General features: G+C 44.0%; 1 protein-coding gene across 5 annotated transcripts in view; it reads right to left on the reverse strand.

The window, feature by feature from the left end:
* Positions 1–2063: 2063 nt before the first annotated feature.
* STAG1 (stromal antigen 1) overlaps positions 2064–15152 on the reverse strand; it is a 199381-nt gene continuing 186292 nt past the window's right edge. For all 5 annotated transcript variants that reach the window (XM_040612606.1, XM_040612609.1, XM_040612608.1 and 2 more), the window contains 6 exons: positions 13950–14155; positions 10072–10243; positions 7142–7252; positions 6177–6291; positions 4440–4520; positions 2064–4343 (listed from right to left, as the gene is read on the reverse strand). In XM_040612606.1, the coding sequence (XP_040468540.1) occupies positions 4320–4343; positions 4440–4520; positions 6177–6291; positions 7142–7252; positions 10072–10243; positions 13950–14155 (709 nt within the window). In that variant the 3' untranslated portion in view covers positions 2064–4319. The remainder of the gene's footprint in view (positions 4344–4439; positions 4521–6176; positions 6292–7141; positions 7253–10071; positions 10244–13949; positions 14156–15152) is intronic.

The raw sequence follows: 15152 nt of genomic DNA on the forward strand, positions 1-15152 counted from the left end.
GGGATATGAAAATCCTCCCTGAGCATGGGGGGCTCTTCTCCCTCAACAGAGGGTTGAGATCGAGACCTCCAGAGGCCCCTTCTAGCCTCGTTTTTTCTGTGATTTATTTGCCAGACTCACAGGGAACGATGGCAGTAGATGTTGCTGATCAGCCCTAGGCCCCGAGCTCGCTCCACACATTAGAAGCTGCATTTTAACTACAGCCCCAGAAGGCAGCGAGTGGCGGCCGCTGTCGTGTTTAGCACTACTGCGAACAGCTGCCAAGCACGTCAAGTCCCGTAATGACTCGTCTGCTGTAAGTAACCTCAGCCATTAATGGTACTGTATTATGAGCTGGAGAACTACTGTACCTGCGCGCTGCAGCTGCTTCTGTTTGCTCCCCAAGCACGTGCCCAAAGGGGAAGGAAGGCGAGACAGCAGCTTCCCAGGCAGCATCTCCTCCCAGGCCTGTGCGGCCAGTGCAGCCATGGAGCCTGGACCTGGGGGGGAAGGAGAGGCAACAACTAGAAGTCATCTGAAAACACGATCCAGAAGGAGCGTTTTGAGTACGAGTCCCAGCTCCATGGGTTTTTGTAATGGCTAAAGGCAACGCATACAGGTGACAGATGCACTGTCCTGGCTGCAGACACATTTAAGGTCTGTAGGAATGCACTGGGCTGCACTTCAGCAGAAACACGTGCTCTGCGCCGGTGCCCGTACCTACTGCCTCAGGGAACCGGAGCTGGCTGCAGCCACAGGGGGAGGTAAATGGAAATGTCACTGCGTTGGGGGTTGTTGCCATGAAGTGAGTTCTTAAGTTGTGAGAAAAGGTGTAGTCAGTTTGTAAGTTTGCAAGGACCGAGAGGATTTTTCAAAGGTAATTCGTGTCTGAGAGAGCAGCTGGTGGCTGTCCCAGGTTCAAAGGCAAAAGCCGTAGTAAGCAATATGCACGTGGTTTCTTCAGCCTGCCTGGTCAGGAGGAGACACCAAATGAGAAACCCAGTTGTCATTGTCACAAAGAAAAAAGTACAACCTTTCTTAATTGTTTCCTAACCTCATTAGTTCTATAGATGTCATCCTCTCTTCTGTCCCTTGCCAGCACAAGAATTTGGCTTTTATATCCTCTCGATTTCCAAGCAGTCGGTTGCTCTGCCAGCACAGCTCTTTGGAAACGCACTGGAGGAAAACTGCTCTGGCCACACTACTCAGGATTCTCTTGAATTCCAGTCACCTGCAGAAACAATAGATCTAAAATAAAATCCTTTCAACAGAGAGAACTTAGAGGCTGACAAGTTACTTACTGTGTGTCCCACAGTGCAGCAGGAGTTGAGCGTAACTTACACGCAGCTGGAGAGGCGGTGCTGGGGCTGTGGCTCAGGAGTAGTCCTAGAGTGCAGTTCAGACCTTGAATCATCTTATCCCCGTTCCTCACCTGCTGCATCCTGTTACTTTTTCTGACTTGGATGATTTTTCTTTAGGAAGTGGGCCAGATGATACGTAAGCCAGTTTTCTTTAGCACTACAGAGATGAAATAATTCACGGGTTGAACAAAACCAGCACCTTTCTCTCTGAGACATGGGAATAACACGAGGCCGTTTCATTTCAGGAATCTGTAAAACTCCATGTAGCCCAGCTGGCTGTCAGACCGTCCGAGCCTTTACCGCTTCTATTTCTTCCCACGTGGTCCAGTTCACTTCAGACATACAGGGCACGAGAGTGGAATTTTTCTCAAAATTTGTGACAGTTCAAAAAACCGTAAGTTTTAACAACACAACTCTCCCAACTTGTGTGATGACCTACCAGATTTACAGTGATCTCACAATAACCCCCCCCAAATCAACCAAAAACCAAAACCACACCACAGTGGAGGGAAAAGAAAAAGAAAAAAACCCACCAGACAGGGTTTTCCTTGGCTCTGAGGCTGAACAGGTAAGGCAGCCGCACGGAATCTGGTTGTGAAGCCTGGAGTACATGAAAACTACCTTTTAGAACTTCCTTTGGCTACTAATAAATGGGATGACAAGATGTGATGGTCCAAACGAGCATTTAAAAGAAAGTTATAGTGAAGAGGGTGCTCATCATACTCATGATTTTGAATAGTTTATTAAATGAAAGGTGAAGCATCAGTTTTAAATTGTACAAAAGGAAAAAAAAACCTCATATTGTAAATGTACAATTTACAGAATTACTAGCAAAACCAATCAAGGAGACACTCATAATACAAAAACCTATTGACTGCAAACTGAACTGGAAACCCATTGCAGGTACCGTGATAATAAATGTTTGTTATACAGTATTCTACAATGTTAAATTAGGAATCAGTTTTCCACACAGAGGACTGTGAAGCACAAGGTTTGTCTGAGACTATGACTCAAACCAGGCAGCATTTATTATGCTACTATGCTCACAGAATTACTGTGACGACAATTTAATGCAGCCATTCCTGCCCACCCCTGTGACTGTCGGGGTGGACAGAAGAGGAAGGGAGGTAATGTTATTTTATAAAGTTCCAGCTACTTCAGGTTTGACACATTACCCAACCGAAGTCCGAGGAATGGCTGAATTACCTAGTCAAACATTTTTGGCAACCATGTCTGAGAACTGCACGTGTTGTAGGAAACAAACCCCAGCTGAGTGAAAGGCTGGTTTGTTTTTAAAACTAGATTCTTTTCCCTCCCAGCAAGTAAGCACTGGGCATTACTGTTGTTTTGGTTTTTTTCAATAAGCTCGTAACAGAAAAAAGCTCCATGATTATTTTGCAGCTGCTAAAAACCACCTCTAAAACTGTTGTGCTCCAAGTGGGTCAATCTGCTTTGTATCTCAAATGCTAATATTAGAATGCAGAAAGGAAGATTAACATTTTGGGGCTGATTCTTAGAGATAGCAGAGTCAGTGCAAGTTGTGGATGGCCAGCACCTCTGGTATCAGGCCAGTTTAACTAAGTAGCAGCTACTAGGCAGAGTCATAAAATCGAAGCATAATGAAATTCCAAATTATTGAAGACACTGAAAAATCTCGTATTACAATGAATTAGCTGAGAATGTTTTGGGTTTTTTGGTTTTTTTTGATGTTTTTAACTTTTTTGAAAAATCATATTTTTTTTCCCCAAAGAATTACTCTTAGTATGCACAGTTAACACTGAAAATGTAGCTGTATTCCATTGTAAGCTTAAGAACTTCACCATCTAAGCACAAATTTATATGCAGCACATACAGTACTTCTAACTGGCAAAATTAATTTACAAAAATAGCGGAAAAGGGTATTTACGGCATGGAAAGTAGACTTTTTTTTAATGGTACAGTTAAAATTGCTTTTAGTATGCTAAAGTGATTCCTTTCCCCCACCCTTGAATTGTGGTGGTTTTTTTTACTAGGAAAGTTGCTGTTTATGTACCTTGGGTTGGCAGGGCTTGAAGTAGGTAGTAAAAACAGCAAAGTGATTACTTGAGAACCATTTGTGTGTTTTACTGAGAATACTTTATTTGCTGGTATAAGTTGCTAAAAATGCACAGAGCAAGTACCAATAGAAAATTTACTGTTTTTGTGTCCCCATGTGCTATATAAAATGAATGTTACACAGCATCTGTTGGAAAAGTGGCTTCATGGACATCTCTTACTTTATGTCCCATTATAAATAAAAATAAATCTTCTCAAGAGTATAAAATCTGGGTTTATCATATCAGAATCTGAAATTTTTTGGCAGAGATGCACGTCATTAGAATTCTAACCTCTTCTATAAGAGTGTTCTTCTCAATGCCTATGAGAGGATATAAGCGTACCATAATGTTAATCAAATCCAGTGTGTTCAAAAACACTTTTCTGTAGCCAGAATGACCTGCTTATAGCATCATTGCTAGTCAATGGCTGATAGGCATAGGTTTAATAAAAATGGCTAGCTTTTAAAACATAAAAAGGCAAATGTTAAAACTGTTTTAAATTGTACAGCAGAAAAATAAAGTTAAAAAGTTCTGTTTTCACTCAATGTTGTTTTCAGAAAACATATGTAGAACAGTGTGTATTTTGACAGCTGTCTTAACAATTTAAAACTTCCTCCTCATCCAGGAAAAAAAAAATAATCTGTATTAGGACAGTCAAGAACAGGGATACAAATGATTTTTCAGGTCAGCCCTTCTGAGGTGACTGGATTGGCCAACATTCCTTTGTGTCATTAAGAAGTTCCTCTTCTTTCTGTCACTACAAAAAGGGATTGACCTCAATCATTTGGTTAAAAATCAAACCGTATCACATCAAAAATGTGGTTTTCATACAAGCTATCACAGTATATAGGCCTCTAGCTCTAAACAATAGAGTTCCAAATTTGTAAAATGTCTTCACCAGACTTCAGAACATAGGCATTCCAAATCCCTAGAAAAATGATTTAAAAGACAGCAATTAATTAGGTGTAATGACAGTCACAAAGAACCTCAGATAAAACGGCAAGTGATACTGGTAAAGCCTTACTGAATCGTCCTCAATGATAGCTGCGGAGTCAAAGAAGTCTGGCCTCAGTTCAGCCCGCTCTCGCCGGTTTCTTGAAGGTGGCTGAAAAGAGGAGTCAGGCGTTTAGCGCATCGCATCGGTTACCTGGGTGCGAGGGATGCGCGCGGCGCGGCAGCTGAGGGCCCTACGCGGTCGCCTCTGCCCTCATGGAGCGGCTTTGCGCCAGCTTTTGTAAAAGCTCCGATACAAATGCAGGCCCTGACAGAGGAGAGTGCTTCTTAAATCCTTGTTTTATTTAAGGAATGGGGTAAAAGCTGATGGATTCTAAGGTAATTTTAACTTGGTGCTCATAGCTAAGGACTTGCTTGAGGCTCTTGCTGACTTCAAGATGTTCTTGTATGAGGACTACAGGCCAGACCGCATAAAAACTGTCTTTACGCTTTTAAGTTTGTGGTGAAACTTCAGCTCTGACACAGTCAAAAAATGGATTTAGGAAAAAAAAGGTACCGAAGATTTCCTAATATTTCTGAGGATCAAACCCTCTGTGTTGTACTTCCCTACAAACATAAATGTGAGCTTCACCAGCTTGATCAATGCCTTCGTTTCCTTGCCTGGGATTATCAGCGAAAGAGATTTTACTTGATGATCACTTGAATGCTAGTAATAACCTCAGTATTCAGCAGCAGCAAATTAATTATTGCCTACATTTTCTTTCCAAGACATTATAGCCCAGTCCTAAAGTAACCTATGCCTTATTGTTTGGACGTGAGAGGAAAAATAGGAAGGCATAAGAATGGTGAAGTGTATAATATGAACTGATCCTTCTTCCCATTCCGAATGGAGGGGCGGGTAAGGCTGTAACCTCGACAAAGGCACCGCTGCCTGCAGCCCGTGTGTTGCCAGGGAAGGACCTGAGGCTGCCATCTGATGACATGGCCTCTTTGGGAGCAACCACCCCCTCCTGCCTGCTCTCCCCTCTGCTGTGCCAGCACATCGCTGTGTACAGCTGTAAGCTAACCAGACCTTGGCGAAGGATCCCCAATCCACCCCACCCCAGATATCAAACAAACCAGAAAAAGAGAAACAACTTGGCTGTAGCAGTTTGACCACAGCATGGCTGCACAAAGAGCTGTGTCAGCACAAAGAGCTGTGTCAGCAAAGAAGTTAGCGATGGCTGCGACAGGGGCAGCAGCAACACTCAGAATACCTTCAGATGATACCGTTTCCTGACTCTCCATCATGTCAACCAGGATCAAATACTGTTACTGGATGTCAGAGAGGCCATTTGTACTTCCTGCGGTCAAGCAGGCAGCCTGGTGTAATATTCCATCAGGTGGGGTGAGCTGGTCCCACCTCCACCCCCAGCAGCCCCCCCCCTGCCTGGGGCTGAGCGGTCAGTCACAGCAGCTGCTTCAGCGCTCACCCAAGGGGGCTGCACTGGTACCTGATGTGCCAGAAATCACAGCCTGACTTGCAGGGTGACAAGTCCCAGGTGCACGATGCTGCTTCAGGACATGCTGCTGCCCGAGTCCAGAACAGGAGAGAGGAAGCACTCTAAGCAACACTCTGTGTTTCTACGCAAAAAAATCAACTGGGCCTGAGGTCACAGCTGTAGGTTCTAGGGAGCATTAGGATCACTTCCTCTCTTTAATGCTCAGGCAACAGGAAATCAGGCTCAAAATTCTGCTTGTGCTTCGCAAGTTCCTTTTAAATTATCTTATATCCATTTTAAACTTGCTATTAGTAAGATGTACTGACCAGATCAATGACCATTGTGTCCTCAAATTCTTCGTTCATATCCTCTAGCTGACCTCGTGAGGACATCATTACATCTTCAAAAATGGGCTCAGCGTCATCTTCCATTAGACCTCGTCTGATTAAATAAAGAGAAAGAAAAAGTCATTTAAGTGCCTGGAAATTTCCCAACCATCTTTGTCATTAAAAAGAACACACAAATCCTGTCCCTTAACGCCTTCACATAAAACCTTATGTTGAGAATAAAGCCAGCATGCTTTCTGTAATATTAAGTGGAAGAAAATCATATGTAAAAACAAACCTAGCACTGGCAGAGGCTAAAGCAGGAAGTCCCATGTAGTATCATTATAAACATTAATTAAATTTGTCCCTAACAAGGAAAGGGCAATAACCTCACTGTGTTTGCTTGCCCTTTTCCAAAAAGGAGTTATGCTGTTTGCCAGGATCACTGGTAAGTCCCTGGGAATACAGCAGTGAAGCCAAGACAGTTGATCTCGCTAGAGACTCCGGCCCCTGTCCTGGAAGATGTGCGGAAAGACTTGGCTGGATCTGCAGCAGAGCACGTAGCACCTTGGCCAGCAGAACACTTCAGTGTTTGCCCACGTGCCTTCCCTCCATGAGCTGCTCAGTGGGACACCTTGGCAAAAGATGATGTGGATGAAAGAAGCATGAACAGGTTCGCAGGAAGACTGGACAGCAGTTTGGGAGAGTTCACGGGGAATCACTTAACAGACAAATCAAGGAAATGTCCTGAAATGGAAACAGCTGAAGGCTGGGAGAGAATACCGGGGAATTGTGCCATGTCTGCCTTGTTCACCATTCCAGCACTGCAAAGCTGTTACGCTGCCTTCATTAACAAGAGTTAAAATGTCACAGAAATAACCAGCAACAACCCAGAAAAGGTAACATTTAAAACGTGGCATCTAAAATGGTTCTGATCTGGAGATCAGGGTGCTCTGAACACTTACACTGCATGCCTTACACCAGTTCTCCCTTTCATGTAGTTCATTCCTGTCCTGTCCTTTCGATTTAAATCTTCTAGCTTCTGTTGGCCCAACCAAGATATCTGCATCTGGGGACTAACAAACACAAAGCAGCATTACGACCGAGAGCACTAACAATTTTGAGTTGGCTATTTTCAGACATCTAGCTCCTGAAATTTTGCATCTGGCCACACTTCAGATTAAGATACTTAAATCACATCCATCATTGTACACGTCTTCTGGATTCCTCTCCACAGCTTATCTCCTCTCACTGCATGTGCACAAAAAAATAATCCATTAATTGTTGTAATAAAACCAGCTACACAAAATGCTAATATTAGTCATTCATTTGTGTGACATATACCTGAAGTGGTGAGCGCTTCCAGAACTCATTTTATTAAATCCTACTTCACTATCTCAGATCAGGCAAAGTATGAGCAAGAATAGATGCAAATTAATAACTGACACACATTTTAAAACAAAAATGTCACACAACACAGAAAACAAACTGCTTTTAAATGCATACCCTGATCAACTTCAGCGTCCGGTAACTTATTCACATGTAAATACCTTACAGGCTGTACTTTTAATACCACCTAAATCCAGTAGTAGACAGCAATGGATTTGATATGATTTGTGTGTTGCAGCACAAGGAAATAGTAGCAAACTAAGTACAGCTCTTCGAGAGCAACACCAGTTTTTATTTTATTATGCAGTCTTGTACCCTGTAAGATTGACATAATGAACTGGGACAACCCATGTGAAAACAACCCAAACCAAAATACTCTTCTGGACACGATTAACCCCGTTAATCTGGCAACTGACTGCTCTGCATTTTCTTTATGTTTTAGCTCCCCTGAGCTGGCCTGCAGGGAATGCACGTGGCAGCCACGCCAGGCTGAGGACCCCCCACTGCCAGCTCACACTGGGAACGTGGATGCCGAGCCCAGCTCTGTGAGCGTAATGGGGAGGGAGCGATGCTGCGTGCCCTCGCCCGGCAGCTCCCTGCTCACAGCATCCCCCGAGACAGGAGGGGCAGGGGTTCGCCCGGGCTGAGACCCCTGGTTCAGCCCCCCCCACCCCCGAGAAAGGGGAGTTCTCCCACCGCCGAAGGCTTGTTGTGCTCAGGAGTACAGACGGTGATGGGAAGCCGTCCCACCTCCCGTACCTGGTGACAGCTTCAGAGCCAGCCATTTAGCTCAGCGACAGCTGAGATCAGAGAGGGTCAGAAAGAAAGTTCTGCTTCAGCTCTTTTCTTTTTGGTTTTACTGCAGAGTAAAAAAAATTTAAGGAGAAACTGAGAGCCACAACATCTTCCGTATAACCTAGAAGTTGTGGCAATGCCTGGGGAGGCAGGAGATCAGGAGGCAAATCCTTGACCTCAGGAAAGCAAGTAAGAGACACGAGCCCAGACCCCACGGGGACTAAGGCGAAAAGTCACGCTGGGGCCACCGAGAGCCGGGCTCCCCCCGCTGCGCCGCCTGCCAGCCTGGCCCCTGCGGGGAGGACCCCCACACCCTGGTGCTCACCCACGGACATGCCAGCAGCCCCCCTTCCCTCCAGCCACAGCGCTGGGAACGCTGAAGCCCACGTCAGGCTCCCCCCCCCCGCCGCCTTGCGCTGCCTGTGAGTGGCCTTAATGGATGAACCCATCCAGGGGAACGGCAGCATCGCCCGCTCCACAGAAGAACAGGTACTGCGTAGCCAGCTGAGCGGCAACATCTCTTGCGGTGAGCGCCGATTAACGGATCACAGCAAGGTTCAACCCGGCGTGCTGCTGATGCCCGTGCATTACACATGCAGCTGAAGGAGAAGAACGGGTCTCGCTTTCCAAAGAGTGCACTTCGTTAGAAGTTGCTCAGATTTTTTGAGAACCTGTGGTCACAAACTGGCAAACTTCAATAGCTTACATGTGCGACATGGTGGTATACAGAGACCCTTGTCATTTGAGGCTAGAAAACGTTTTACTTCCCAGGCAAAATGACCATTATTAATTATTTCTATTTAGAAAACACTGTGATAAAAGAATGCAGGATGAAGCAGTAAAGTTTGGGATTGAGCAGGGTCAGCACACGTTCAGGAAGAATTGAGAAGCTGGGGAATGTGTCTCAAGAAAAACACGATGGGCAAAAGCCGGAGGAAAACCAAGAGGCATAATCTGGCGATTTTATACTATACTAGACTGGTAGAAACCCGATTCGTCTGGCCAGCATAATACAACTTTTTTATACAGACAAATCAGATCAGTACATTTGGCTATAAAATTATAAAAATAGTCACCAAACCAGATCATGTTATTCTGTGTCTTCAAATTATGAGAAATAGCACAGAGTAGCATTCTCTGAACACTTCTCTATTCTTAAATAAATCACTGACCAATAATAACCAACATTTTCCCCTCTAAACGGAGGTGATAAAATGGGAGTTGAGTGACAAAAAGTATATACAATTAAGGCCAAAGTGAATTGCCTGCAGGCCATTACCCCAGAAACAGAAATTCCTAGCTCAGCAGCTAGAATTGGATTGAAGAGTTAATTTACAAGAAATCAGCTGAGAACCACAGTGTCACTATGACATAGGGCAGAGGGAAAGAAAAGAGAACATCTAACAACTTCTAGAGGAACAGCTCAATCCAGACTAGGGGCATGAACGCTAGGACAATTTAACCAGAACTGCATGGTTATGCTGTGACATGATTTTAACATAAGGAGTTTCTACCATGATTTCGTTACGATGCGTTTTTCCTGGGAACTGAAAATCATTGAAGTATTACTGCGCTATAGCCAAGACATTTCCAGTTGTTTTAGCAAATAAACACTGAATACATGGAGCCACAGACTAAGACTATCGGTAAAAATAATATGCAACTCCTCTGCCTTGCTCGCTGTATTTGACACTGAAATTCCAACACTTACTTGTGTAAAAAATCCTGTTCAGATCCCTGCTCCGACTCGTGCTCCTGGATCTGCTCTCCCATTTGTCTAGTGTTCTCTCTCAGGACAGTTGAGGTGAGCTGTGGCGGTTGCAGTGTCCCTGGCGTATGTATGTTTTCATTCCTGTTCAGCCATGAGCCTTCTAGACTCTCATCTAGAAAAAGAACATTTAAAATTACTGACACATTTCTGCTAACGTGCGGGACGGTATTCCTGCCTTCAGGACTTATCCAGCCAGCTCAGGGGGTGAACACCTCCAGTCAGTCATGGGCACCATCCATCCGCCGACCCACTTCGATACCGTTAATTTCGGTTGCAGCACCTTCTCCAAATTTCTATTTTCAACAGTTTAGTTACTAATCTCTTAAAACAAGTATGCCTTTAAGAGATCAACTGGATAAATGCTTGAAATGATAAATCTTTCAGCTCTAATTTTATTTTGCGTTCTTTTAAGGAAGGATTACTGCCAGCTATTCCCAGCAGTAACAACGATGTAACTAGAAATACTTAACAGACGAACTAAAGTAATTGCAAATAAATATCGCATTGCAGCACTACCTAAATTGTTGGGTATCTTGCACACATATAACAAACATAATTCCCAATTGCTGAGTTTACAATCTAAATATTTAATCTCATATGCATACAGCAACTGAGATATAGTTAAACACTAAGTTGAGGGTGGAGCATAAAACCCAAAATCTGGTCAGGGCAGATCTTTAGAAACTTCAGGAAGAACCTGAGGGGGCATTTTAAATCAGAGAAGTGGTCTGGCTGGTGTGAACTGTAAATAGTGACTTCGGGTAGCGTATTTAGAGTTGAGAGCAGTGGGCGGAATGGAGATGGGAAGGTGACTGAAGGTCTAGGTGGGATGCTGCGCTCATGTTGTGCAGGGAACAAACCAGAGGAAGGAAGAGGGGGCACTTGAGGAGAGTGGGACAGAGCAGACAAATGCGTGGGCAAGAGACACGCAGAAAAAAACTGAAGTTGCTGGAGTGAGTGAGTGAAAGACAGGGGAGATGACAAGAGCGGAGAAGGCAAGATCACAGATTTACTAACAGGAAGAAATGTGTGGTGAGAAAGCAGATGGGGATCTCAATGGATCTTTTAATTTTTCCTGTGCCTTTTGTTACCCTTTGGGCATAAGTGTTGTCTAAAAAGTTGCCTATTTACCTCTGAACCTTTTTTGTGTTAGAGATTTATTTTATTTTATTTTTAGATCTTATTTATGTTTGATTTCCTTAAGGCATTGTGAAGATATGTCACAGAGCAGATTTACTTTCAGTAGCAACAGGGAACGTTCTCCAACACAGACAGTCTGCTGAGCACGGTATCTGCCGGATTTAGGTGAGAAAGGAACCACAAGGGACTAGTTATGGTTCTTTGATGCTAGAATAGCTTCTGCAGCAACCTTGCCCTTGTTTTGGTTCCATTAGAGTGGAAATTAAAGGAAAAAAAAAAATCTTACCAGGATTTAAAGAGAGGTCCAGATTTGTAACTGTACCGCCAGATTAAGATTAAAGCTTTCAGAAGAGTTATAAAAATACATAAAGACAAAAACCCAACAAAGGCTTGCGTGCAGACCATCAGTTACTTTCTTCCCGTGCCTGGTTCTTAGCTCAAGTTACACAGACGAGTCAACAGTAAGCACTTATCTCTGAGGATCAAATCAGATTATTTCATGAGCTCCTTACTGATACATCAAAGTAAGACCTTGTTTGTGCAGAAATCTGTGTCTTCCCATGAAAAATACAGACAACCTGGCTCCAGGTTTTCTTGGCTTTCCTTTGGCCAAGATTCAAAAGGAAGTGTACTTAGGGCACATCACAATTGCCAATGCCTACTGCACGTCAGGAAGCACCCAAAAATTAACTACGTGGCATCTACTGAACTGCTTATATTCTTAAGGGTTTGTTTTAACATATGGTTATCAAATGTCCTTTACTAATACATATGCAAACCAAGACTTCTGGTGCTTGCATTATATATCCTTCCACGTAAGGAAAGGCCGTAGAGCTTGTGTAGCTGCCATCATTAGAGAGCACTTGCTGGTAACGATCATAAAATCAAATTCTGCAATGAAGGCATCTACTGGGGAAACGGTAGTTACACTGTTATGAGCTAAAACATCCTTCCTGGATCTATATAATGAGGCTGTATAGCAAAGCTTTCGTGAGTAATGAAGGTCTGCGTAGGGATCTAGGAAAGGAGGGAGGAAAGGAGGAAGGAAAGGAAGAAATCACTTCCTAACAAACGTTCTTCAAAATGAATGTCCTTGAATGCTCTCCTGTGACCCAGAGCTGTATCTGTAGCATTCAAAGGACAGGACAGCCACCCCCCCCACCCCCAAGAGCACCCCATGACAGGGAATGTTCACCAGGCTTTTTCTGGCCACAGATCACTAATGGGGGAATTTGGGGTGACAGTAGTGAACGGTGAAACTGGACCACTGAAGGGTCTTCTGATGAGACACTGTCGGTAGAATGCAAATGGAGCCCCCTCACACCCTCGGCAGGTGTCAGAATCCCGCCAGACCCGCAGGGAGCCTTGGCACAGTCCTAGGCCATCTCCCAGTGGTACAGTCAGATCTTTCAGCCGCTGAACCACCACGGATTTGGCCTATGTCATTTTAAGTGAGTTACGTTTGTGGAAAATTCAGGACCACAGCTGTTGCAAAGAAAGAGGTCATTGAAATGGGAAGTGTTGCAAATCAATTCTCCCTTCGTTGAAAGAGGAGGATGTGCAAGAGCACAAGGCAAACAATGCCTAAAAACTGTGTCGTAAGACTGAGACTTGCCTTAGGGAAGCAAAGACATTACTACACTTCCCAGGGAAAAAAAAGGGTATTGGTAGAACACAATACAACAGAATGGAAACAGTAACAAAAGGAAAGAAAAAACCAGCTGAATTCTGTGACAATCATGGCATCCTGAAGGAAGAAAAACAGCGTCTGAGGAAAGGAAGCAACATTTTATCTACATAAACTCCAGGTTGCCTGTAAGAAACTGAAGAACTTGGTGCAACGTACTGCTCAACATAAGCTGTAGTGGAGAACGGATCTGACTGTAGAAGTACATACGGATAAACTTCTGAAGAATATTTTGGGAAACTGCTGTATGTTCAGGCAGATTGGCATTAGATTCCTTACTGAGGAGTTACTATCATAGATACTGACCCTGGAAAAATCCCTGAAGTTTAAAGATCTCACTTACACCTACTCTATAGCGAAAGAGTAAATTTATATTCACAAAAGTACACACTATATCATACAGATTAACCAGGAACAGATGCAATCTTCTAAGACATTTGCTCTCATAGCCAAATTCCTGATGAACATGCCTGAAGCCACAAAAAGAGTAAATACAGACACTGGACATCAATACCATTTTAAACAGAAAAAGGTGTCGTCTTTGTGTTCTGCAGTGGTCCCGCAAAAACAGATCCGTATCAGAATTTCTGCCTTGGGCTTGCTCAAACACCCTGTTAATTAACAGTGGCTCCAGACCAAAGCATAGGCAGAAACCCTGTATCAGCAAGTCCGTGACTGAGAAAGGTGTAGAGCAGATAACTCCACCAACACCTCCTGTTTCCAACTACAGTAACAGCTTTTAACTACTTCTGAATCTGTGCATCTCAAGAAGACAAACAAGAACAGGGACTCACAATGGTATTTCTCATAAAGACGTGTTCAAACCTGAGAGGAATTTGCAAAACAGACTGCAATGTTTTTTCTACATAAGAATATATCACATATTTCACCATAAACTGTAAGAATGGATAAACCTAAGAAGGAAAGCTGTAATGTCTGTACAAAATGAGAAATACCTCTGCCTAAAAAGACAACCTAAAACCACACAAACCTTCTACTCTCTTTTTGTGGAGCGGTGGTCGTCCTTTCTTATTCCTCACTGACGAGGCTTTGCTGCTGCTGCTTCCGCTGTTCACGGACATTCTGTCATCCTCGCCACCCGTGACTAGTGAGTTTCTATAGGAAATCAGCGGCAGCCATACATCTTCTCTTCTTTCCATCATCTGTTCTGTCAGAAACTTCTCTAAGTAGGAGTGGCTGAAAACAAAAGACAATGAGTACAGAGGTGCAGCACACTGTTTCCTTTTCAATGAACTTGCAACCCCTCTTCTCACTGCTGAGGGCGTAACACGAATCCTGCATGGCGTCTCCTTATTTTAATTTAAAAAACGGGCTGACAGGGCATTGTATCTCTGACTGAGTAAGAATACATGTCATTCCCTCAAAACAAACAGAGTTAACCACGCACAGGTTACTCACAGATCAGCAAGACAAACCCATCCTTCCCCCAGCACCCTCCTCCACGGCTGCCTGCCATCACTCGCAGCACGCGCGGCTTCAATCCCTTTCCTATTTCGCAGTGAGGACACCCCCTCTATATAACGCTACTGTGTCAACAGAGAAGACTGAATTAGAACCACTGTTGTGAGGATGTAGGTTATCCTTTTGCACCTTGGAACAAGAAAAATGGTTTCTTCAAAGGCAAGCCGTTATTTTTCAACACGAAATTTGCAAATTTGTCCCACTGCCACGGAGAAGTCAAACGCACGTTTGTTAACTTCAGGGAGGAACCAACCAACCTCCCTCCTGCGTATGGTCTGGAGGGCACCTGAGTTGTTTTCTCTTTCCATTGATTATTTAATTATGGTATTAGAAGTAGTCTTTCAAATGGACATGCCAGTGCACACAGAAGTGACTCTGCTGAGTTTCAAGCTGCAGACCCAAGCACGCAGGAGTCGGGCGAGAGAACTCAGGGTACGTCAGCGTTGCTTCCCGCACCCTTCAATCACGATTTCCACTAATACCACATTGCCAGGTTGTCATCAGTAGGAGTCAAAGCCACAAATTCTGCACAGAAATGCAGTTTTCCACTGTTTGGCAGGCTCACACCTATTGCACACCCCAGCTCTGGCAGCAGGACAAGCAGCCACACTGCACACAGTCCCTGGTAACAACCATACCCGATTTTTAACATGATTTTGGTTTGATTCAGTGAATGGGGTGACTTTGCTCAAGAAACTGCAGGGTTTCTGTC

The sequence above is a fragment of the Falco naumanni genome, chromosome 13, assembly GCF_017639655.2.
Source record: "Falco naumanni isolate bFalNau1 chromosome 13, bFalNau1.pat, whole genome shotgun sequence".
Lineage (NCBI taxonomy): Eukaryota > Metazoa > Chordata > Aves > Falconiformes > Falconidae > Falco > Falco naumanni.